Below are 24667 nucleotides of genomic sequence, written 5' to 3'. Positions count from 1 at the left end.
GCACAAGAGCATTGCCCAAGCACCTGTAAGTGTGCCTGTCAGGCTTGGTGCTGTGACACTTCCCAGGGGAGCCTGGTCCAGTGCCCAGCTATCCTTTGGGTGAAGAACCTTTTCCTGACATTATTCTCCACAACACAGCTTCTGTCATTCCCTTGGGTCCTGTCTCTGGTCACCAGAGAGAAGACATCAATGCCTGCTCCTTTGCATCCCCTCATGAGGAAGCTGCAGACTACCATGAGGTCTTCTCTCAGTCTCCTCCAGGCTGAATAACCTAGTGATCCCATCTAGTCCTCCTATAGTTTCCCCTCTAGATCCTTCACTATCTTTAGACACCTTAAGCCTTTAGACACTCTAACAGCTTTATATCTTTCTTTTTGTGGTATATTTCTTACTGTTCCAAAACTGCACACAGGACTTGACATGAGGGTGCATCAGTGCAGAGTGGAGCAGGACAGTGAACTCTATCAACCAAACCAAGATACTTCTTCCTCTCACACTCCTGAACTCCACTATATCCTGGCCGTTATAGCCAAGGCTCCTCCTAACCTTCATCTCCCCATCAGGCCTTTGTTTTTAGGTATGACATCCAGCAAAGCATCTCCTCCCATTGGCCCCTCAATTACCTATGCCATAAAGCTGTTGATATGTGTTCCCACCTGCAAGTTATGAGGCTGGTTCACATCCTCCCTGAGGATCTCTGTGTGTAAATGTGAGGCTACTTCCCACTGTCCTAAAATTTCATCTACTTCTTCTTGATCAGGTGGCTGTGCTGGTTTCAGCTGGGGTAGAGATAATTTCCTTCACAGTGGCTGGTATGGGGCTACATCTTGGATTTATTCTCAGCACAGAGGTGATAATACAGAAATGCTTTTGTTATTGCTAAGCAGGGCTTACCCAGAGCCAATGTCTTTTTTGCCTTTCCTACTGCCATGCTGTGGAGGAAGTTGGAGGTGCATGGGAGACTGGGAGGATAAGCAGATGGGACAGGTGATCTCAACTGACCAAAGGGATGTTCCAGACCATCTGACATCATGCTCAGTACATCAAGTGGGATGAAGAGAAACGGAGGGACATTTGCAGTGATGGAATTTGTCTTCCTCAGTCACTGTTATACACACTAGGGCCCTGCTCTCCTGGAGGTGGCTGAACACCTGCCTGCCTGTGGGAAGCACTAAATTAATTCCTTGTTTTACTTTGCACATGTGTTGCTTCCCTATTAAACTGTGTTTATCTCGAATCATAAATCTTCTGTCTTTTACCCCTCCAGTTCTCTCCCCGATCCTGCTGGTGGGGCAGTGAGCAAGCAGTTGCCTGGGCTTTGTGCCTTGGCTGGGGCTAAACCATGACAGTGGCCTAGAGCAGACTTCCTACAGCATCACCCATGTTGGTTTACCTGCCAGTCCTGACCTACACACACTAATCTGGTCATCGCCATCCCCACAGCAGAGCTCCTTTCTTCCCAGCTGCTATTTCACATGAAAGATGACACCTCTTTCTTGCCTTCCCAGCATGGCCTTCTCAAAGAGCCAGTAACCCTAAATTTCTAAATACAACCTTACTGCAAAGGCAAAACACTATGGTATCTAATAACATTTATATCTCTAATCTTAAAAACACATTTTTAAAACCACTTCCATTACTCTGTAAACACCAAATAACACAGGCTAATTGGAAAACAAACCAAAATGAATGGAACAAATCACATAGTACTGGTAAAATACACAGCAGTGTATGGGTAAATCACTACTGCTTGTTATAGCCCAAACAAAGAATTGTAGCAAATTAGTTTTATAGTTAACTACCTGAAAGAAAGGCTATGCTTTCTGTATACATACATGTACGTATACGAACATAAATCACATAGGGAATACACGACTTATGTCCCAAACATATCCCCTAAGGAAAGACATGATAATGGCAACAAAAAATAATGGGGTGTGTTAGCCATTAGCTATATAATTGGACTCAAAAGAAAATTTAAAAAAAAGAAAAAAACAAAAAAATCTCAACCAAACAAAAAAAGCAATAATTATTACTATTATTCATGTTCACAATTTAAGCTATGCTTGACCACAGATCAAGATTTTTCAGAGTCTAGGAATGAGTGCTTCTTTTCTAAGGATAAATGCTAAACACTTTGCATATTCACAACCTCTGAACCACCCTTTTTAAAACTTATAGCACACATGCAAAATTAGTGTCTACTTTAAAAAAATACTTTGTCAAATGTGGAAAAGAAAGAAATAAGAGTGGGTAAAAGAGAATTCTATTACATTAATTTTTGAAAAATGTTTTGAGGGTATTTGTAGAATAAATCACCAGATTTTAAGTTATTTTTGCAAAAGAAATTTAAAATGAGTTCTTTTAATTCAATTTAGTTGAAGGTTTATTAAAATAAAGTAGGATCTGTTGCAAGGCGGTTAATTTTTATAACTTTGTTAACTAGTTCCAACTCTTTTCTTTCCTTCAGTCTACAAGGTGGGTGGCTGTTCCACTCCACTGAATGCAAAAATAATTATTTTAATCTCCAAGGACAACTTTCAAAGAAATATGTTGAAGAACAAGTGGTTATTTTGTAGCAGAGCAGGTTTCTCTAGAGGTTAGAACAGATGACATTAGCTACATGTGCACAACACCAGTTTTTCATTAGTATCCATAAAGAGGGTGGCACGGCTGCTCTCTGCCTTCTAATATTCCTAGTTAGAGAATATAAAAGGAAAGGTCAACTGGGATGCAATTCCTTAGCTCCCTCATAAAGCCAAAGCTCTGGAAAGCAGTGAGCCCACTTTAAATGCAGTAGCGTTTGGTACAGGCTTTTTACTTGTTGAAGTGAAAAACTCAGAATCATCAGAGAAGTGAAGTATCTGGGACTCAAACTGGGCTCACTCCTTCCTGGGAGAAGCAGTCTCTGGGACTGGAAAAAACTCCAGCTTTTTTCCTCAGCTTCCCAGGGTCTGGGCATCCAGCAAGCTTCCATGGCACTGGAGAATGACTGTTACCCACTCAGCATAAGGCTGCATTGTAAAGTCCATCAGTTAAATCTCATCAAAACATTACCCACAGGCAAGCTGAAGCAAGGCCAAATGAGTCATCTGACAAGTGTCATACTTGGTCCCTGCTCTGCCTCAGTAAGCATTTAATTCACATTTATGCAACATGAAGCTGTACCATTGTGGCCAGGAATGCCGACTGCTGGATAATCTTGTGCAGGGAACAGGAATCATGACCTTATCTCACCAGGTAGATGACAAAACTGACCAACACAAAGGCATATATCACTTTGAAAAGCAAATGCAGTTTCTAATATTCAGGCAGTTTTGTGAATCTAGCTTCGAATGGGCCATTTTGTGCAGAAAAATGAGAATTACTGAAGGTGAAGTACTTTTTATTCTAATCAGGGAACAACCAGGAAGAGGAGAAACAGTCACACACATTACATTTGATTTGATCTGAAATAGCAACCAAGCTGAAAAAAACAATTATTCACAGAATAAAGCTGCAAGTTCTCATAGAATCACAAAATCATTTAGGTTGGAAAAGGTCTTTAAAATCACTGAGCCAAATCATTAACCACGCACTGCGAAGTCCAACACTAAACCATGTCCCTAAGTGCCACATCTACCTGTCTTTTGAACACTTCCAGGGTTGATTATGAAATCACTTCCCCGGGCAGTCTGTTTCAGAGCTTGACAATGTTTTCCATGAAGAAAGTTGTCCTAACATCCAATTTAAGCTTCTCCTAGCGCAACTTTGAGGCCACTTCCTTGCACCCTGTCACCTGGCAGAAGAGACTGACCCCCACCTGGGTACAACCTCCTTTCAGGTAGTTGTAGAGAGCAATAAGGTCCCACCTCAGCCTCCTTTTTTCCAGGCTAAACAACCCCAGCTCCCTCATCTGCTCTTCATGAGTCTTGTGCTCCAGACCTTTCACCAGCTCCATTGCCCTTCTCTGGACTTGCTCCAGCAGCTCAAAGTCTTTCCTCTAGGGAGGGACCCAAAACTGAACACAAGATTGGAGATGTGGCCTCACCAGTGCCAAGTACATTTGGATGATCACCACCCTGGTCCTGCTGGCCATGCTATTGCTGATACAAGCCAGGAGTACAAGATGGAGGCTGCTCACTGCAACAAAATATAAGAGATTCTCCAATGCAGAAAAGACTACTACATCCCTAGAGAGTATTTCCATTAGAAGATAGGTCAGGCTGAAAATCTGAGTCCATCACTAAGGACAACTACCTATAAAAGTGAATACTTGGGTGGTGAGCTGTGAGAAGTCTGAAATCTATACAGCTTTCAGCCAGTGAGCTGGGGTGCTGTGGGAAGCCCAGCTGCTGCATTGCAGAGCACAGGTTTAACAGGTTTAACCTGCTCCACTTCACACCAGCCAACCTGAGACTGCCACAGCAAGATCTGTACTGGTACCTGTGCCAGCTCAGTTAAGGCTGAATGGGGTGCACTGATCACAGGATTCACAGCAACCACCACTGTGACTGCAGTGCAGGGAGAACTCTGGTTTTTCACTAGGCCTTTTTTCTTCCTGAGTCACAACTGAGACCCTGATCCAGAAAAATGACCCCATAATGCACTTATCTAAGAGAAATGCATCCATGTCCCCAAAATGAACTTGGTAGGCCTAATTAAGCTCAATTATTTGCAATTTGGGTTCTACTATGGGGTTGACAGGATATCCATTTGCATCCATAAACATTTATGTGCGGATGATGATTGCAGAACAATGCCAGAAAAGCTACAGGCAGCCAGCTTCCCATTCACAAAAGCCCAAAGCACACTTCGACTAATATCTCTAATGAAAAACTAAAAATTGAAATGCCTCCTTGATAGCTATGGACAAACAGCACAATGTCAAACTTTTTTCTAACTTACTCAAACTAGGTAAGGATATTTTTGAGCTCAAGTGGCTGAAAAAACAATGAAAGCACAGAGAGAAAAAGATGGAAAAAAAGAGAAAAAGAACTGTTTTTCTAGGACTCATGAGCTTGCAACAGAGAAACACTTATGAAACACTTCAACAGAGCTACTCATGGGAGAAGCAGTAAAATATAAAAAGTGCTTTCGTGTCATTCCTGTTGGTGTAAATCAGTGGGGCTCTGCTGACATTAATGAAGCCAACCTGATTTATGGCAGAGAATCTATCTCTTTATTTCCTATGATGACAACTAATGTCTAAATTCAACAGCAGATTTTGTAGAAATATATTATTAAAGGTCTACAATAACACAGAACACAAATGCAGTCTGTGCAGGAGAGGTGTATTGTATTCATCTTGTGGTCTCATATTGACAGTGGCAATAATATACATAATTAAATACTAATAACACCTCTGTGAAATGCAGCAACACAGCATGTAATGAATACTTTAGAACTACTGGCAGTCACATTTCAGGACAACTAAATATTCTAATTTTGTAAGACAAATTTTGATTCAGTTAGCAAGAACTGCAATACCTAATTCATGTCACTTCTAAACTCTACAATGTTTTAATACTTAAATCATGTCACTTCTGAGCTCTAAAAATGTTTTAATAATGTAAACAATTCATGTGCATATAACACATGGCTAAGTGTTTTGAGCATTTGACAAAATAAAATATTAACATTCATGTTGCAGACTTAATGCTCCTATCCATTTGACAGGCATAAATACAGAGAATTCATGTGCAAAAAATTTATAACAAAACCAGGAGAACAATAGCAAAGCTCATTACACATCACAACAGATCATGAGTTAGTGCCACTGTGTTGCAAAAGAATTACAGATGTCATTTGTCCTCCATCTTCCCCATCTCTTTGTGAGACCAATTCTTCTCCACCTAATCCTTCTCCTCTCATGGTTCCTAATGACTATTCTGTAAAACTCAGTTAAACCACGTCCTGCCACTCACACTAGTTCCTCCTCAAATTGTGTTGTCCATATTTTTACCTAGCTTCCTCCTCAGCTCTCCATTTTGACGCCCAGTAATCACTATCAGCATACTTATTTTTAGCTGTGTGATTTTTGGACACATTGCATGGGTACTACTGCTCCTTCTGAGTTTCTGGCAATTTCCAAAATTTTCAGAAGGCTCTTAACATGGGAGAGCTTCACAGCAACAGAAATTACATTCCTGATTGCAAGGGGATGTGTGGTTCATGTTTCAGGCATCCAACTCAAACACTGGGAGCCAAGCTTTGCAATGCACTTCAGCAAAACAACTTCTGTTTCTTCAGGAAAGGGAAGATATTTTTCAAAGTACCAATTAGGTCTCAAAAAAGAGATGGGAATAAAACTTTTCACCTCAGTCAAGTAAAGCATGTAAGGTTACAAGTAACTGAAAATGGTCTGCTGATGAAAGGTATTCAGCAGCCCTTGTGAAAAGCATGAGATCATGAAGAACTTGATATTTTCATTCAAGTTTTTCCAGGATTTTGTAACACCCAAACAGCAGTATAGCTTTATATAAATCTACAATATCTGGCTTAGACAACAATCCTTATTTACTGCAGAGAAAGCACATATAAATAAACATATTAAAGTTCCTGAAGTACTGTTAAAAAGAATTAAAATACAATAGTTACACTGCTAAATTACAATCCAAACATCAATGAAAAATAGAGAGCAAAACCTTTGCTCTAACTTCTGATATATTGTGTCCCCTTTTCTTTCCCAGAGGTTGACTAACAGAATCTGGAATTGACAGTTCTTGGGACTATGCAGTAAACACATTATTCTGTTTCCATAATGGACCTTCTTTTTTGTTTTGTTTTGGGTGGGTTTTTTTATGCATACAGACATTAAGGTGCAGCTAACCAACCAAGAAAAACTAGAAAGCACATCAAGAGAAACAGCTGGCTGTAACACACAGCAGAGTGAGAAGTGCCACAAGTGACAGAGAGCACAGGGGGGGCTGGCTGAGTGCCATGAGCAGGTGAGGGGGAACCATGTGGAAGATCACCACACTTGACAGGACCCCAACCAATCCTTGGGGAACTGAACTTGCAAGGCCAATAGTGCCAAGGAGACTGTATTATTCCTACTATGTAAGGCTAATGGCATCTAGGTGATGGTTCACAAACACCAAATTTAGGTGCAGATATAAAGGAAGTGAAACCAATGAGGAAAAGTAATCTGGAGTGCGGCACAAGGGTCTGCTGTGGGGAAGACCACAGGTGTGGATCAGCTACTGGTGACACCCATTTCTGCACAACTATGGGGGGGTGGTGTGGCAATGGGTATACATGACCCAATAGCAAGCACCCAACATGCAAGATCCAGTTGCTGATGGGTCAGAACAGGATCAGGCTGTTTGTACAGGTCTTGCCCATGGCTGGGCTGTTTGTGTGGATGTGGTGCCTGCAGAGGCACTGGTTGCCTGTTTGCTCAGTCCTGGTGGTTATCTGTGCCAATCCAGAGCGTGTTTGCATGCAGCCATGGGGACTGCACGGTCAGCCTCATGGGGAGCTGGACCAGGAGACGGGACTGCAGCAGCCTGGTGCTATCAGACCAGGATGAGAGGGATCCCTTCTGATCTAGATGGCCACCAGTCTGTCCTCTCTTAAAACATTTTCTTCGTTTGACTAGCATTACTTTAGTTGTTCTATTTTAATTGAAACAATAACATTTATGTGTCTGAGAACTCATAAGGAGCATTAGCATTCTGTACATTAGGATAAGAAGGCAAAGAGACATTGGACCAGTCAGAAAGGAGGTCTGATGAAGCAGAAAATTCTGGACATATGTAGCCAGTTGCCTTGCTCCAGTGCCAACACTTGTTTGACATTATTTTACATCTGTATTTCCTTGTATTGGGTAGTTGTGGTAGGTACTGTGGGATCTGTGCTGCAATAGTGCAAATTGTTGGTAGCCTATCCAAGGAAACTGTTGTCTCTACATGCCAGCAAAAGTGTGCTATTGATACAGAACAGGGAAAATAAAAGTCAGTCTTTAAAACAAACTAATAAAACCATCAAACCCCAAAACTAACAACCTGTGTGAAGGTAACATGTAGCATCAGACTAAGGAAGCTGATTATTACACAGGTTGCCTGAACTATGGGAGCTTTGGCAACTTGAACCATATGCATGCCAAATGAAATCAAATTGTTGGGTTATGTTTCTGTGAAGAGCTGTGAAGAACCAGCACACTTCTAAAGGACTACCATTTATATTATTGGCAGGAAAAGTCTGCTCACTCAAAAATACCACACAAAGTACCACAATTATGCAGAAGTTCACATGAGCAAAAGAAAAAAAAAACCAACTATATCAGATATTAGCAATTGCTTTTTTAGATAGGTGGGCAGAAGAGGACAACTAGCATATCCTGATGAAATTAATAACTGATCCTGGTTGTTATCAGAAAACAGTATAAAACTCAAAATTTCCAGAAAGAAATAGTCCTTTAACTCGTCCTTATAATTTGCTATATAAGACTACTTCCATGTTTTATCCTTTAATAAGATTGACGATAATGCCCATTTTCCAGAGAAAGAAAAACATTTTTCTGATATTATGTATAAACACTTCAGGAAAAAAAAAAATTCCTCTCCTATCTTTCAACCAAAGCATTTTTTAAAATAGACTTATTCATCATTCTGTGACAGCATTTAGAAAAGAGCATTTATCCAGTTTTCCAAAAGCCTGGTCAAATGATATCATCTCCCTGAATATCATCCCATTTAAGTATTTTTATTACACATATGGTAACCAAAACCACTGATTTTTATTCCACTCTTATATGGCAATCTAAATTGCCTTGAGTAATCTGTCTAACAGAGATAATTAGACATGTTTCATTAATATTTGCAAAAGGTTCTAAGGGCATACAGTGCATTAAGTCTGTGTTGCAAATGTGTTGCTTAGATTTCATGTTCAACATGCTAAAGAAACAAGTAAAGTATCACTTGACTTACTGGAAAACTGGAATGGCAATGATTTGGTTTACCATCATCTCCAATCCCTTGCTGTATTACAGTCTAACATATAAACTGTGTCCTATATCCTGCTTTAAATATTTACTAATAGTCACTGTAAAGACATTTTGGATTACTCAATGCAGTGCTCTGGCTGAAAATTTGGAAACCGACTCCATTGCTCTAATCTTTAAGGGTTTTATCTCTTGCTATTTGAATGTATAGTGCCTTTAGGGGTTTTTGCCACAAATTACTTCTTGTTTTAAACATTTCTTGCCTTTTCCTGGTGTTTATTCCCTCTCGATGTTACTTTTGCTGTATTAGCTAAATCTATGTGTTCTTGTCTCCCCTAATTTTTTCCTTCACCAAAACCATTCTAACAGTAGTTTCTGCATTTGTTACAGTTTAAATCCACCCCAAAACATGTCTAGCTGCAATAAAAAATACTTCCCTATCGCTACAGCAGCATTTTCCAGTGAAATACCCAAATGATGAAACTTGGATTTCTTTCAGCAAATCAGCTAATAAATCAAGATTCCTCTCCTCAGTCATTTGAACAATTACTTTTAGATCACTGGGAAGATTTTTTTAGTAATCCTTAATCATGTCTTTGTGTAAAGAACACAGACAAACCCAGTGAAATTCAGAGGTCCCCCATTCCTTTTATATGGATAAAGAGACACTATAAGAATTAATTCATGCTACACTTCTGCAAACCTCATTACAGCCCTTTAGTTTCTGCTTTTAATGAAGTTCTCAATGTTGGTCAGTCCTTTTAACCTTTCCTTACATGTCTATTGCTTTTTTTGCAATGTATTTATAGATGTGGTTATTCAGCTAATTATGCCTCTCTTCTACCAGTTTTCAGGTGCATGCATATCACTGAAAGATTTGAGACTTTATAAACTAGACTATAAATCCAGATGATAGAAAACTATCTTCTTTAAATATATAACACACTTTTTACAATTCTCAGTATCAGCAAGAATCACTGTACAAGTGCAGGAGATGTATGTATGTATGTGTACATACACACAGACATGTCTCTCATACTCATACACTACTTACTCTATGCCATCATGCTGAATCTTGAAACTGGCTTCTGCTGCCTCTCTCTCCTCTCCCTTCAAGTTTTTTCTTCCCTGAGAATCCCCCTTAGTCTCATATATATCCACATTTAGGTCCCCAGTAAAAACAATGCTTTTCAGATGTATTGAAAGCAGTAGCCTTTCTATAATGCAGTGCAGCCAATAGACCACTTGCAAGTGCTGTCTTGCAAAGCTATCCCAAAATAATTTTACAGTAGCAAAGTCAGGTACCAGTAGCAGCTTAGCTGTTGGAGCAGAAAAATCAGTCTGAGTTGTAAAACCTGCTTGAGAAGCCAAATAAATTTTCAGATAGTCCATGGTAACCTTTATGATAACCTAGGAATGGCAGACAATCCAAGGAACTTAAAAACTCATTAGAGAATAAGATACTGACTGGACAGTGCAGACACTTAAGTTTTACTCTTCTGTGTAGCAGAAGCATTCAGCATTTGTGCTGGATTCTATGAAAATTTAGCCAAACACTCGACAAAAAATCACTTTTCTATCACATTAAAACATCATTATGACTTTCAAATATGGCACAATACTTAGTCTGGCAACATGCGGATCACTTACCTTTTTAATTTGTCACTGAATGGTATTTATGAAAAAATTCACATTCAGTTCTTAAGCTTTAACAGAGATTTGGGGAGGAGAGGGTGACAGTAAATTCCTCCTTAAAAAATTCACTTAATCTTTTCATGCTTTAGCTTTGCAAGACATAATAAGAATAAAGTCAATGTCTGCCTAGCATCTGCTAATTAAAATGTAACCACCTAGTACATAAGGATCCCAATTTAATGTGGTAGACTTCCTGGGCTCCTATAGTATAAAAAAAAGAAAAACAAAACAAAACAAAACAACCACCAAAAAACAACACAACCACAACCAAACCAACCAAATAAAAAAAAACCTAAAACAAAAACAACCAAACAACAACAGCAACAACAAAAACTGATGCTTTAAAAAAAAAACCAACCAAACCCAAAACCAAAAACAGAATTTAAAAAATCCCAACAAAACAATAACAAAAGAACATCTTCAGTGACCAAACCTCAAAAATTTTTAGCTAATTTCTCTGGAGGTTCAGCTGATCAATTTTTAAAATTTGAGCTCAAAGTCAAACAACGGTACTACTAAGCTAACTGCTACATGTCTAACTTTTTCACACTGCCAAATATTGAGCATGGGCAGTCATGACATCCTTTCTAAGGCTGTCTGGGATATGCCACCTCACTCTGAGTACAACTTGCTGGAAAAGAAGCTTATGGAAAAAATCAAGGCATCCAACCAAACCTCCCCCTCCAAGCAGCTCTACATGAAGCCCTGTGCTGTCGCTCTCCCTTACGACGCCCAGGCTTTCAGCACAGGGCTCAATTGCCTATGCAAGTCACAGAGGCAAGGCTGAGAAACCAGCTGTGCATCTATTACACATTATGTTCAGGTGATAGGGTTCCTCCTTCAGGAACAGCGTTCCTGAAGGCTCATGCCATGAAAGCAGCTGTTTCTCTGATCTGCCCATTAGCTCGAACTTGTGTTAATTAATTCTAGTCAGGGAAACTAACAGGACTGACTCAAATGGAGCTTGAATATATTGATGTTGGGACTTCTCCTACCAGGCACTGATCAAAGCCTTTTGGAAACTTCTGGCTAGTCACGGTGGGACACTCTGAGGAACCAAATCTTTTCCAAGACATAGCCCCAATTTTGGGCTGTGTTTGAAGGCATTGAAACCCCTATTTTTTTAGATGTATATTTTAACTAAAAAGATTCCTGATTGGAAAGTTGCAACTTGTCAGTGTGCAACACCAATGCCATACTCTTATGGTTTCCTTCTCAGAGTCAGATCATTAGCTCATACTTTCATAGGACACTGTTAAAAGGGTGGAACTGCATCTTCACTGGATGCTGGCAACAGGAATCATGCAACAAAAGTTCTAAATATCATTACTAGGAGCTGCCAGTATCAAGCCCTCGTGGTCTCTTCTGTCCAGCTCAAGGCACTGATTGGATTAAACAAAACCAATAAATATGACAGCAAGAAGAAAACACTGCACAAAAGGGATTATAAGCAGGAACAGAAATAGGAAGTATCTCTTTAGACCCCAGGAAAAACTGTTGTTCACACCTGCTCAAGCCCAGGAACTGCATTATCTAAAACAGCACTCCTCAGAAACTGTCTCTTTATCTTTGAAGCTGTTTCTTAAGACACTGCCTCCATACATCCCTGATTTTCTGGTTTATCTTAAGTTTCATCACTGTTTAAGTACTTCTCCCTTCTACATTTTCTGTATGTTTATGCTAGGAGCTAACTAAATTTAACGTGGGCTTCTGCTTTTTCTGAATGGTTAAAGAGTGCAGCCATAAACAGACACTCTACACTCATTCCTACCAAATCTGCTCGGTATTCATCTCTTCCTTTAGGAATGTACCAGTTACGATGACTTTCAGACATATCTGCCACATTTATTATGAACTTTTAACATACATTTTTCATCCCAAGATGTAAAGGAAAAAAAAAATTGCATCTCAACGTGCAAGTAAGGACATTCTAACATAAAGTTGTGTGTCAGACAACTAGGACAATTGAAGCAATGTCTCTTCATAAGAGCACAGCTAAAAAATCCTGTCTCTTTACACACAAAGACCTAAGCTTATGCTTGAAATTAACAGGGAACCAAAGACATCCAAGACTGTATAGACTCCCATATCAAAAGCAGACAACAAAATGTATGACAGGGTAGGTAAATTCTAATTCCAATTGAAGAGGTACAGTTGTGGGTCCATCTACAACCTGGTCTCATAAAATGGTTTTCAAGTGTCTTATCTGCTATGCGAGGGTGGTAAGTCCATCCTCTCACCAAGAATGAGAACAGCATGATTTCAAGACCAACTTCAAACTAGTAAGAACTAGCGGTGGGAAGCGTACACCTTTCATCTCAACATATTGTGAGCTCAAAATACTGAAAGACTATTCAGAATGCAGAAGCACTGCAGTGTTTACATCTGCCTGATACAGGATGAAGAGCTACAGGATAAATTGTTTGCACATTGGAGGCAGTCCACTTCCCACAGTTTGACAGAAAGGCAACTCTCTATCAAGACAGGCTGGGATACATGTGATTGTTCAGTCTGGAGAAGAGAAGGCTCCAGTACCTTTGTTAGAGCAGCCTTCCAGTACCTTAAGGGGCCCTATGAGAGAGCTGGAGAAAGACGTTTTACAAGGGCTTTCAATGACAGGACAAGGAGTGATGATTTTAATTTGAAAGAGGCTAGATTTAGATTAGCTATTAAGAAGACATTCTTTACTCTGAGAGTGGTGAGGCACTGGAAGACAGAGGTTGCCCAAAGAAGTTTTGGATGACCCATTGCTGGCAGTTTTCAAGGCCAGGCTAGATGCAGTGCTGAGCAACATGGTCTAATGACAGGTGTCCCTGTGCATGGCAGGTGCAGGTGGGTTGGAACTGAATGATCTTTAACGTCCCTTTCAAGTCATTCTATGTCCCTAGGAACCAAACTAAAAGCCAGTGTGTAAAAAGAAAAACCAACCCTAAGCCACATAACTGAAAGGTGAAAACTACACCTGCCAGCAGATGTGTATTTCCAGTAGTTTTAAAAAATACACATGAAAAAAGCTAGGAATAGAGTCAGAGAGAATCAGAAAGATGTCAGGATTGATTAAAGCATCACCCTGTGTCTTCACTAAATATCAACGTGTCTATCTGCAGTATAACTTTAGAAGTGCATTTCTCATTAAAAATATTACTTGAGAGCAGAGCTGCAAGTAACCTTCTCTCCTAAGTGAACCTAAGATCACTTAAAAATTAAAAGAAAAAATGGTGTCATTATCCTATTAGCTTTTTAAACTATGGCAAGATTTTTCCATGCTATTTGTATCCTAAATAATATGCCTATCCAGGTTTTAATTATGAAACTCTAAATAAATCCCATGAGCAAATGCTTATTTGTATCTGTCTGCTAAGTTCCTACTTGTAATTCCAGCTAATTATTTCCCCTGTCAAGAAAATACTGTCAGAAGTCCCAAGTTGCCACAGAAGTAGCTCAATCGCTTTCATTTTATGTCTCCCAATGTTGGATTCAGAAAATGTAAATTCATTTGTCTACTGCTGGAAGAGCCAGAAATTTGAAATAATCTCTGCACTGTCAGCAGGTCTTTACCTTATGTGCTTAATCCCTGTTACCATGGAGATACTTAATTGTACAGCGACACAGTTTGATTGGTTTATTTTAAATTGAAGTTCTTCTATGGAACAGTCCAGGATTCCAGTGAACTTCAGATAAACGGCTTTCAAAATATTGCAGTGAGTCATAATGTTGTCAGTGACTAGATTAATTTGAGTTCAGTTAAAATATTTCTTTACCTGAATCTTATACATTTATGATGACATACAAAATATAAGGATTCTTAAAATTATATTTGGGAGCTAAGAATTTTGAGTATAATTAGGCAGCATTTTATTGTAAGGACAATTAAAAACTAAATGAGAATTAAAATTCAGTAAATTTTGGTAGTATCATCTTGTCTTTCTAAAACAAATTATCTTCCTGTTCTACAATATCAATCCAGACAAGAACCTTTCCCAGGAGGGTTTTACTTGATTTTTTTTTACAGGAAACTGTAAATATATTAACATGAGAGAAATTAATCCAACAGGATGAATTAGACTTCCTAAGTGCTGGTTTCATAAACATCAGCATGCAGTTCTTTAGTATATGAATGTCTGCTGGAAATATGGTATTTCCTGCCATGGTATAACATATAAAGTAATTCATTTTAAATTCTGTACTTACACCATGATGAACTGGTAAACTTTAACTCTGCTATTTAAACAGTAGCAATATAGTGTTCTAACTCCCATAATTATTATTTTTTTTTTTTTAGCTCTATAACCCAGCCCCAGCACATTTTTTTCTCAATGTCATAACTGCAGCTCTAGGGGAAGTTTTCACCTAGTCTTTGCTGTGAAAGGTCTCAGTTCCATTAGGTATGAGACAGCTTTGCCTTATTTAATTTTTCAAGCTCATGGCCACTAAAGCCCCATGTACATGCTGCAGAAAACACCTTTTAGGTGTTTCTAGGGCTGTATTCCCTTCTTTATTTTTACATAGCCTGGTTTTATTTCATATGCAGAGTCTCTGTGTTTGCATCATTTGGGATATCAGCATGTGACCCAAGATAAGACTTAGCTTCTTACAAACCACTACCATTCTTCTAACCATTTGCATGGTTTTGCAGAACTTGACACTTATAATCTCAGTTCTGCAGGGGCCACACTGTTTTACAAGAGAGATGCTTCAAAAAACAGATTCCAGTGGGGACTATCATTCTCACACAAAATGTTTACGAGAATTAATTTGTTTTACACTCCCAGGAAGGGTATCTTGGTGTACCAAAGCAATGCTTCTACAAAAGCATTTACATGCTTCAATTCACAGATGAGCTGCTGTTATTCCATACAAAACAGCTACCTAGAACACCGTGTTCTCAACAATACTGAGGATTTAGTCTTTGCACCTCTATGTTAATGTACTCCGTGATCCTGGGTGACGGTACTCTGAATTTTTTTTTCTTCCATACAAGTTCTGCTCCAGAAGCGTTATTCCTTTCTAATCCACCTTCAAACACACAAGAGTAACAGTGTTCAGGATGCAATACTTCTCTGAATTTCATGGTGTCCCCATCCAGTTTGTGTTTGGAGAAAACACAGAGGACTAGCTCAGAAACATTGGATTTGCTGTAGCACAGGCCCACAGTATGATTCCCTGTACTCCACTTAGGCATAATTACATCCAGGCAACCCAAGGCAAATGACTGAGCAAAAGATTTTCTCTTCTGAGGAGTCTCACCCACATTCACACCTTCTTGTATAACCCCCCTCACCTTTCCAGTGTGAGAAATACTCTTGCTTCAGCCAGCAAGGGATCTGTGTATGTGCAGAGGAGACTCAAAAACTGCAAGCCAGAAGAGAGTGAGGGAGCCACGCTGCTGGGACTAGCCCCTGAATTACAGCACACTAACCAGGTTAGGTACAGCTGCCTTACAATGCAACTCTCCATTTTTCTTAGCTCGAGTTAAAATAAAACAACCCCACAAACTGTCATCTCCTTGCTATCATACCCTCCATTAAAACAACAATTTATCTGAGCCAGTATTAACATCACTTTGTCTGTCATATTTACAACTGCCATATTTATGGCTAAAGCAACATCTCTTTGTGAAGGAAAGACAATTGTTAAATCATCCTCTCTTTTCAGGAGGTTGAGCTGATTTAGCAATACTTTCTTTTTCACCATATCCGAGTAGTCTCTAGGCAAACCACTGACATAAACAGGTTGCTATATAATTTTCCTTCTGCTCCTTTCTAATCATTCATGTTTGCTTTAAACAGTCACTTGCACTTGTGCATCCCTGCTGCTGCTCATCTCTTCTAGACCCACTCCCCCTTCCACCATATGATCCTGTCCTTGACTAGGTCAAACCCTTAACAACAGAAAGCAAATTTGTATGCAGTCTGAAAGAAGCAGAGTAGCACTCTTTCTCTAATAGCACACTATTCATATCAACCGTCCATATTAGTCACAAGGGAATTTAAAAAACAACATAAAAGAGATAGAAAAAATCAAGAATTGCCATACCAATCAGACCTGTTGTCCGCCTGTTCCAGTATTCTTTCTCTGACAGCACTCAGTACCCGCTTCAGAGGAAGGTGCAAGAAACCTTGTAATTATAGAATAACCTGATTAATACAGGAAGTTTCGTCCTAGCCCTAGGCAGTCAGCAGCTGACTCACCCGCTTGTCTGAAACACAAGATTTTATATCTGCTCTAATTTTTTTAATCCCATGTAATTTAATAGTGAAACTCCTATTACAAATGTACTTTGCAAATGTACATTTGAATACTATGAAGCATTTTAGGCTTTACTGTAACCTGTAGCTGAGAGTTCTATTTGCTAATTATATAGGTTGTACTATTTTTATCATTGTTAAACTGCCTGCCATTCAATCTCATTGGATGTCCCTTTTAGGGACTCGGGAATAAGTGGGCCAGAGAGTGTGATTCCACTGCCTTTTTTCCCCTTGGCATCTCACCTGGGAGCAGAGATGCCTGAAGAGGTGCATGGCAGCCAGCCCCTGGCTTGAGGCACTGAACCAGCTCACAGGCTGGCTCCACTCACAGCCCTCACCTGAAGGAAAGGTGCCCTGCACAAATGATGAGTGCCCTCATGAACAAAGCAGCAGCAGCTGTGCTGCTCAGATTTTTGTGAATATCACATAAATCCCCCGTGACATTGTTTCTGTACTTAGAGATGAAAGAATGCAATGTGCTCAATAAAGTGCTATACAACATCATACCTACAGGGCAGAAGGCAGCTCCTGTGACTTCAAACTTTCATAATGGCCTTATGTACTATGGTAGTTTTAAGGTAAAATAACAACAGCCTTTTCAAAACCCGGGAAGATGAACAACACAGTAACAACAATCAAGGCTTTCACTATATTTTACTTATACCCACTGTTGGTTTTCAGAACCTTGCAACAGGGCATACTCCTACAGAACACATGTACAAAAAGGCTGGGGTAGGCTAAACATAACAAAAGAAAATACTAACGTTTTAAAAATTGCTGAATGGTCTGATCATCTTCTGTGCTTGTTTATTTTGAAGTAAACTGCTTAGCAGGCTGTGAGCCTTAGTTTTGCATCTGGTATAAATTACGGGTCCTTAATAAGCAGGATGCTTGATTGATAGGCCATTAATATAATCAATGATTGTGTTGTATCATTCCAGATTGCTGGCCAGCTATGAGAACTGGGTGTACAAGCAGGAGAACGCAGGCCAGACAGGATGCATGTAACAGGCACAGAGGTGAGCTTTCAGAAAACACAACAGATTTCCTCTTCTAAGCACAGCAGGCACTAAAAGAATAAGATGAAGACTACTAAAGAAAATTTAAGTAAGTATTTGAGTATGGAAGGATATCATTACATTGTTTTATTGCAAATAACCATTGTACCATGTATGCTTTGAGAATTTAGGATGTTGTGAGCTATACTAGTTATCAAAGAACACAAACAGGTTACCTCTATTTTCTGTACAGGGCAAAAGCTGACATTTAAGAATTTCATGTTTCAGGAATAGCACAGCTACTAAGCCAAACAAGGACAACCTAAATGTAATGATTTCACAAGCCAAAAATCATGGAGATGATATACGCAGGAAAAAATAGATTAGAGAAAAGAATTAAGCTTGCCAGATACATCTGGAAGAAGTCTAAAATAATTTTTTGATACTTAATACAAAAGCACTAGTAAAAAACAAGACATTCTGGATACCAAAATATGATGTGACACAGAATCATTTAGGTTGGAAAAGATCTTCAAGTCCAACCTTTGACCAAATAACACCTTGTCAACTAGACCATAGCACTAAGTTCCACGTCGAATCATTTCTTGAACACCTTCAGGGATGGTGAGTCCACCTAGGCGATGTTTAACAACCCCTTCCATAAAGAAATTCTTCCCGATGTCCAACCTGAACCTCCCCTAGTGCAAATTGAGGTTATGTCCCCTCGTTCTGTCACTAGTTGCTTGGGAGAAGAGGCCAACCCTCATCTTGCTATAATTTTTCCTCAGGTAGTTGAGGAGGGCAGTAATATCTCCCCGCAGTCTCCTTTTCTCCAGGCTAAACACCCTCAGCAGCTCCTCCTATGATTCAACTCTCTAGACCCTTCACCAGCTCTGTTGCCCATCTCTGCACACACTCCAGCACCTCAATGTCTTTTTTGAAGTGAGGAGCCCAGAACTGAACACAGGATTTGAGATGTGGCCTCCCCAGTGCCCAGTACAGGGGGACAATCACTTCCCTGGTCCTGTTGGTCACACTATTTTTGATGCTATCCAGGATGATGTTGGCCTTCTTGGCCACCTGGGCACACACCAGCTCATGTTCAGCCTACTGTCAACTAACACCCTCAAGTCCTTTTCCACTGGCCTGCTTTTCAACCACTCTCTCTAAGCCTGTAGTACTGCACGGAGTGTTGTGAAGTGCAGGAGCCGGCAACTTGGATTTGTTCAACTATCCCTGTCTGACCATCTAGGAATCATTGTGTCACATTCACACCACTTAAGCTGGGACCAAGGCTGCTTCACAGCTACACACCCCACACTCATAGTCAGACCCGGTTTCCTTACCAGCTCGACCCCAAGTTTCTCATAGCAGAGTCTCACAGGTCTCAATGCTGAGAATAATTTAATCATGGGGCAATAACAAAATAACAGCTTGAGCTGGATACCTCCGAGAATGGACTCTGAAAAAAGGAAACCTGGGCTTTTCTATCCTTACAGTCTAAGCACAGGGAAGTCTGGGATCCTTAGCTCCTGCTGTGTCTCTGAGTGTCCGGTCACCTGGCTGGGCCACAGGTCCCTGAGCCCTTTGTTATGCAAAGGTTGGCAGTTCATGGCCTCTTGCCTGTAGTGCCAGCTCCCACCACACAGAGCTTGACCTGCAGCTCACACTACAGCTGCACACCAAGCTACCTGCACTGAGTGTATTCTTCAAGAGAACCTCACACCACTGGCCTCCCTCCATTGATCCAGCCTGTCCAGACCCGTCTGCAGAGTATTCCAACCTTCCAGCAGATCAACACTCCCGCCCCACTTAGTGTCATCCGTGAACTTACTGAGGGTGTCCTTGATCCCCTCATCCCGATCTTCAATAAAGATATTAAACAGGACTGGCTCCACTACTGAGCTCTGAGGAACACCACTAGTGACTGGCCTCCAACTGGATGTGATACCATTTACTACTCTTCTCTGGGCTCACCCATCCAGCCAGTTTTTAATCCAGTCAACAGAGCACCTGTCCAAGACGTGGGCTGCCAGCTTTTCCATAAGAATGCCATGGGAGACAATATCAAAAACTTTGCTGAAGTCCAAGTAGCCCACATCCTCAGAGTTTCCCTCATCCGCTAGGTGGGTCACTTAGTCATTTCAACTGCTCTAGCAACCACATCATATTAACACAAATAAAATTCAGAAAGACTTTTGACAAGTATTACTCTCCCAGTTCTGCTGTGCACACTGGAGACTGACCCGTGGCTTCAAGCTAAGCAGTAATAATGCTGCAGGCTTTGATCTCTGGGTGCGCTTCCTTAAATTTCTTGCCTGGGATCCCAACTGTTTGCTCAGTTTGTTCCAGACTGGAGCACAGAAGCAACATAATATGCACAAAGTACAGATGGTCAAGATCCTTGAAGTCAAATATAGAGCAAACCAAAGTGGAAACACAGACAGACCCCATCATCCTCTCTCAGGCAATACCAAGAATTAGTAAACACAACCAATAAAAATAATAAAGCAAAATAAAGTAAATACAACCAACAGCACCTCTTGCAAGCAAGGATATGGCAATAAGCTGACCTAACAGACCTCTCTATCTGGAGAATCTAATAACTAACTACACCTTAGTGGAACCAGTGTTACTTTAAGTACACATGAGAAGGACTACACTTTCTTTCAGCTAATTTTATTTCACATTCCCTGGTCTTTATTTGAATGACAGAAACCAGAACAATGATGCCAAAGTATCTCATTCCTTAGAAATTAAACAGCAATAGGAATCAAAAAGATATGACTTTTGAAGGCAGTGAACATTGCTTTAACTTGCACCTTAAAGTGCAGTTGCAGGGCAGCTTAAGACAATACAACTCTGTTGCAACCCTATTCTCAAACCAGTCAGATATTCTAGTGTGACAGCAATGCTACTCATCGCCTGGTGTTAGCCAAGGTCTGAGCAGGATGCTGGACAGGCTGACCTTCAGAGGATTCTTCCATGTTAAACTATTCTGCAGCTTCATCAGACCATGCAAAGGAATGGCTTAGAGCAAAACTGACATAAAATGTATTGCTTTCTCCATAAGATTGACTTTTTATCAGCTTTTGCCTGTTTATTTCCCTCAATCAACTTCCCTCCAGATCTAACAAGCAGCAAGATTTCCACAAGGGAAAGGACAAAAATGTAAAGGTCCAAAAATCAGTAAGATCACAGCAGTGGAAAAAATAGGGACCTAAAATTGCCGTGCGGCTAAACCTTTTGTACACAAAATCAGCCAGAAACCTTCTGCTCCACATACTATCCCTCTGGAATACTATATTTACACAAAAGTATTTTAAATAACTGTCATGCTTTTATTGAAATTAACATTACAAAATTTCTCATAATCATATGAGACACAGTATTTATAATAGACACAAATAAAACATTTAGAACTTTAAAGTGGTTAAATATACCATATTCAAATTATTTCATATTAAAAGTCCATCTTAACACAGCCTTTGGATTACAGAAACATGCTGGGAGAATATTAGATGCTTGCCATCCTCCCATACTGAAATGTATTACTTATCTCATACTGCTATTTCAAGTAAAAGGGGCAAGTTAAAAGGGAATGGGTGAAGCTCTGAAACTTTAATTTACCATGGCCTAAAGTTAAGAAAAAATATTTTAGAGGTTTTCCAAATGACCCTGGTTGTGCCATCTGTACAGAAGAGATAATGAATTGATAGCAACATCTGAAAATATTTTGATAAGAGATTCTTCTCACACTTTCACAAAAGCACTGCCTGGTGATCGAAGCTTCCCCTGATTAGCTCATGTCATAAGGGCTTTCAGAGACTTGAAAGAAATCAAATTTGCTTCAGCAGAAAGAATAAACATCTCTTCCCATTCATGCCTTAAAGCATTTGCACCAACACTATATAATTACATTTATTTCACCAAAAGATTCTCCTGGATTCTCTATTCCCCCCACAATTTCAAAATTACAATATGTCTGCTTGCAGTTGAATGGATATGTACATATGGCACAAAGTAAATTATTTAATTAAAAAACAGTTAATGTTGTTATGAATTATGTGACTTCCTTGTACAGAACTCATGCACACATTTCATTGTGATGATACCTGGTTCATGTATCTTTAATCAAAACCAAGCAAAGTATTTGAATCGCTTTTTCTCCTTCAGCATGATGCAATTTGTTAATCTGCATGGCTATAAAAAGCCTTAGAGACAATAAAAAATGCTATCTCACTGATCTCTCTCCTGTCTTTATTTGCATAACTGTCAACAATCATCTCACCATGTCATTCCTAAAATCCAGGTGTGAAAATGAAAGGAAGAAAATTAAATTCTGTTTTTATTTATATAGTCTCATGTAGTATTTGCAAAAACAGTTATTTTGAAAGCTAGAGAGAACTTCTCTGCCAAATAACAGTCACTGTAAGGACAGATACTATGTACACCTCCACAAAGGAATTGCTGGCAAGTCACTGGTTCTATTTAGTCTCTGGTCATTCTTCTAAAACCAAGATATATGTAATGGAACTACCCAGTCACATTGTAGTAGCCACCTGGGCTGATGTTCCCTAGTAATGGTGGATGGACTCAGTGCAGCAGCACATGGTTCCAAATGGTTTCCTGATTTTATTCTGTTTCCAAAAGTACTGGCTTTTAATACATTCCTGGGGAGTGTCATTTCATGTAAGATGCATTACTACTCTGGAAGCACATCTGTGCACATGCTACACCCAATGCTGTTGCTTTAAAATGTTTGATACTATATGAATATGTGCTATAGGAATATGTACTATAAACCACACAATGTGTAGGTATATAGCAGTGTTCAACTTGCACCTGAAACTGCTCAGAGATTCTGGTGGGTTGGAAAGTCTGGCATAAAACATCAAAGGCTTCTATAGATCAATTTCTACAGAGGCCTCATGCTCTTTACCTCTCAGAGCAGACTATTTTTCTCCATGTAGTCTGCTATCCACACACAGAGAAAAATGGAAGAAAGACCAGAGCCCAAAAGAGAATGAAAAACAAGCACTTTGTAAAAGCATGAGAAAAAAACCCCAAATAACCACCCCAAAAACAAAACAATCACAGGCCTAATATTACTTAAGGCATAATTTGGCACTTCCTGTTATGCTTGGTTTTATTTTTCCTAGATTCAGTTTTCTCAATTTAAGAGAGTGATGTGGCACTTTAAGGCACTAAAAGTCATTCCAAAAAAACTCCCAAACCCCCCTCCAAAAAAAAAAAACCAAAACCCAAAAAAAACCCCAACAAAATAATCATTAGCTACAGATGATTAGTAAACATTCCCCCGAATTCCAAAATCAATGAGTACCACCAAGGCACTGTATTTTGTAAGCCACAGCTGTTGACAGCTACACAAGTGCAGTATCCCATTATGTGACCAGTCAGAAAAGAGAAGCAATCAAATGTAGTGCCTGTCCTCAGAATCAGGATATTAATCCTTCAAATGAATCTCATTCACACAGATGAGAGCATACCAGCAGTCTGCAGAAAATAAGAATGAGACGTGCAGGTATCTTCACTAACTCGAGTAACAGAAACAGTCTCACATCTGCACAGTACTTTGGAGGCTCACTTATACTTCTTGACAAGCCTAATTAAATCGGGCAGAAACCCTATGCTAATACAGTTATATTGTGCCTGGCTTTCAGCTTCACATTGTCCATCTTTCAGACATCCAAAGCATGACAAATACTTGTTGAAGCAAGAAAACAGCATTTCAAAGTCAGCTTCTGAGGCCTCATTAACCCAGAAAATTTGTTCCAATTTGGACAAGTCTGAAATTGCTCTAAATCTTGAAAGCCTTCAGGTCACCAGGCTGCTGCAAATCTTGCTTTGGCTTCAAAAGCAAATGCCTCCTAGGAAGCCAAGGCAGACCCCATTAGTAAAAGGGCTAGGGAAGCAAATCACAGTAACAGGGATCTTCAGTCTTATGCTTTACAATTCTTTTTTTGCAGTTGAAGGATCTTGAGAGAATGAAACACTTTTAAAAGAAATTAAAAATATGTTTGATCCTTCTACTCTGTGTTAAAAGAATTCTAATTCTCATCCATTACTTTTTCAAGTACCTGCAAGTTTCTAAATAGGGTGATAAAGACAAAAATTAAATAATAATTTTAAAAACCCAAAACATCACAAGAACAGAATCAAAATGCTAACCTTAAAAATGAAATGTAAGCTAAAGCAACAAATGTCAAGCAGCCAATGATTCTGCTAACCTACTACCATCACCCCTTTCGGTGAAGAAGTTCCAAAGCCATCTAAGAGTACATTTGCTAGAACAGAAAAATGTATTTTATCCAAGGCAACTCAGTGATTTAAAAAAATAATTATGCACAGTTTACAATGGGAAAAGAAAAGCCAATTATGTTTACTATTATTTCATACACATTGAGATTTATTTTTTAAACCAGAGCTAAAAACAATGGGAAAACTAAGAATTAGTATATTTACTATACAGGATCCAAACATACACTTTCTTATTACCAGTATTATGAATGTACTAGACAAACCAAAAGACCTCACACTGATGCCTTGGAGTGGTTACCTAAAACAGAGGCTGGACAAAATTAAGAGAATAAAAGCAGGTATTTATTAAAGGCCTTCAATGGGTACACCTTGGGCAGTCAAAAGCCTCCGAGGGGCTTCACCCAAGATGGATGATGGTCACGTGTTTTTCACAGCTAAAAGCTTGGTTCATTTACATATCAGGGATTAATCCTCCAACTACAGTCTCAGGTAATGGAATTATTTGCTCCAAGTTTGCT

General features: G+C 39.5%; 1 protein-coding gene across 1 annotated transcript in view; it reads right to left on the bottom strand.

Annotated features, from left to right (window-relative positions):
* The window catches only part of FRMPD4 (FERM and PDZ domain containing 4), a 301877-nt gene that overhangs the window by 87805 nt on the left and 189405 nt on the right, over window positions 1-24667 (bottom strand). The window contains 2 exon segments of the mRNA XM_066176819.1: window positions 16658-16711; window positions 16713-16739. Of these exon segments, the coding sequence (XP_066032916.1) occupies window positions 16658-16711; window positions 16713-16739 (81 nt within the window).

This window comes from Chamaea fasciata, unplaced genomic scaffold, assembly GCF_029207755.1.
Source record: "Chamaea fasciata isolate MVZ Bird 193981 ecotype frontalis unplaced genomic scaffold, bChaFas1.0.hap1 SCAF_2, whole genome shotgun sequence".
Taxonomy (NCBI): domain Eukaryota; kingdom Metazoa; phylum Chordata; class Aves; order Passeriformes; family Sylviidae; genus Chamaea; species Chamaea fasciata.
The sequence above is the reverse complement of the archived record's forward strand: the minus strand, read 5'-3'. Positions and strand labels throughout refer to the sequence as shown.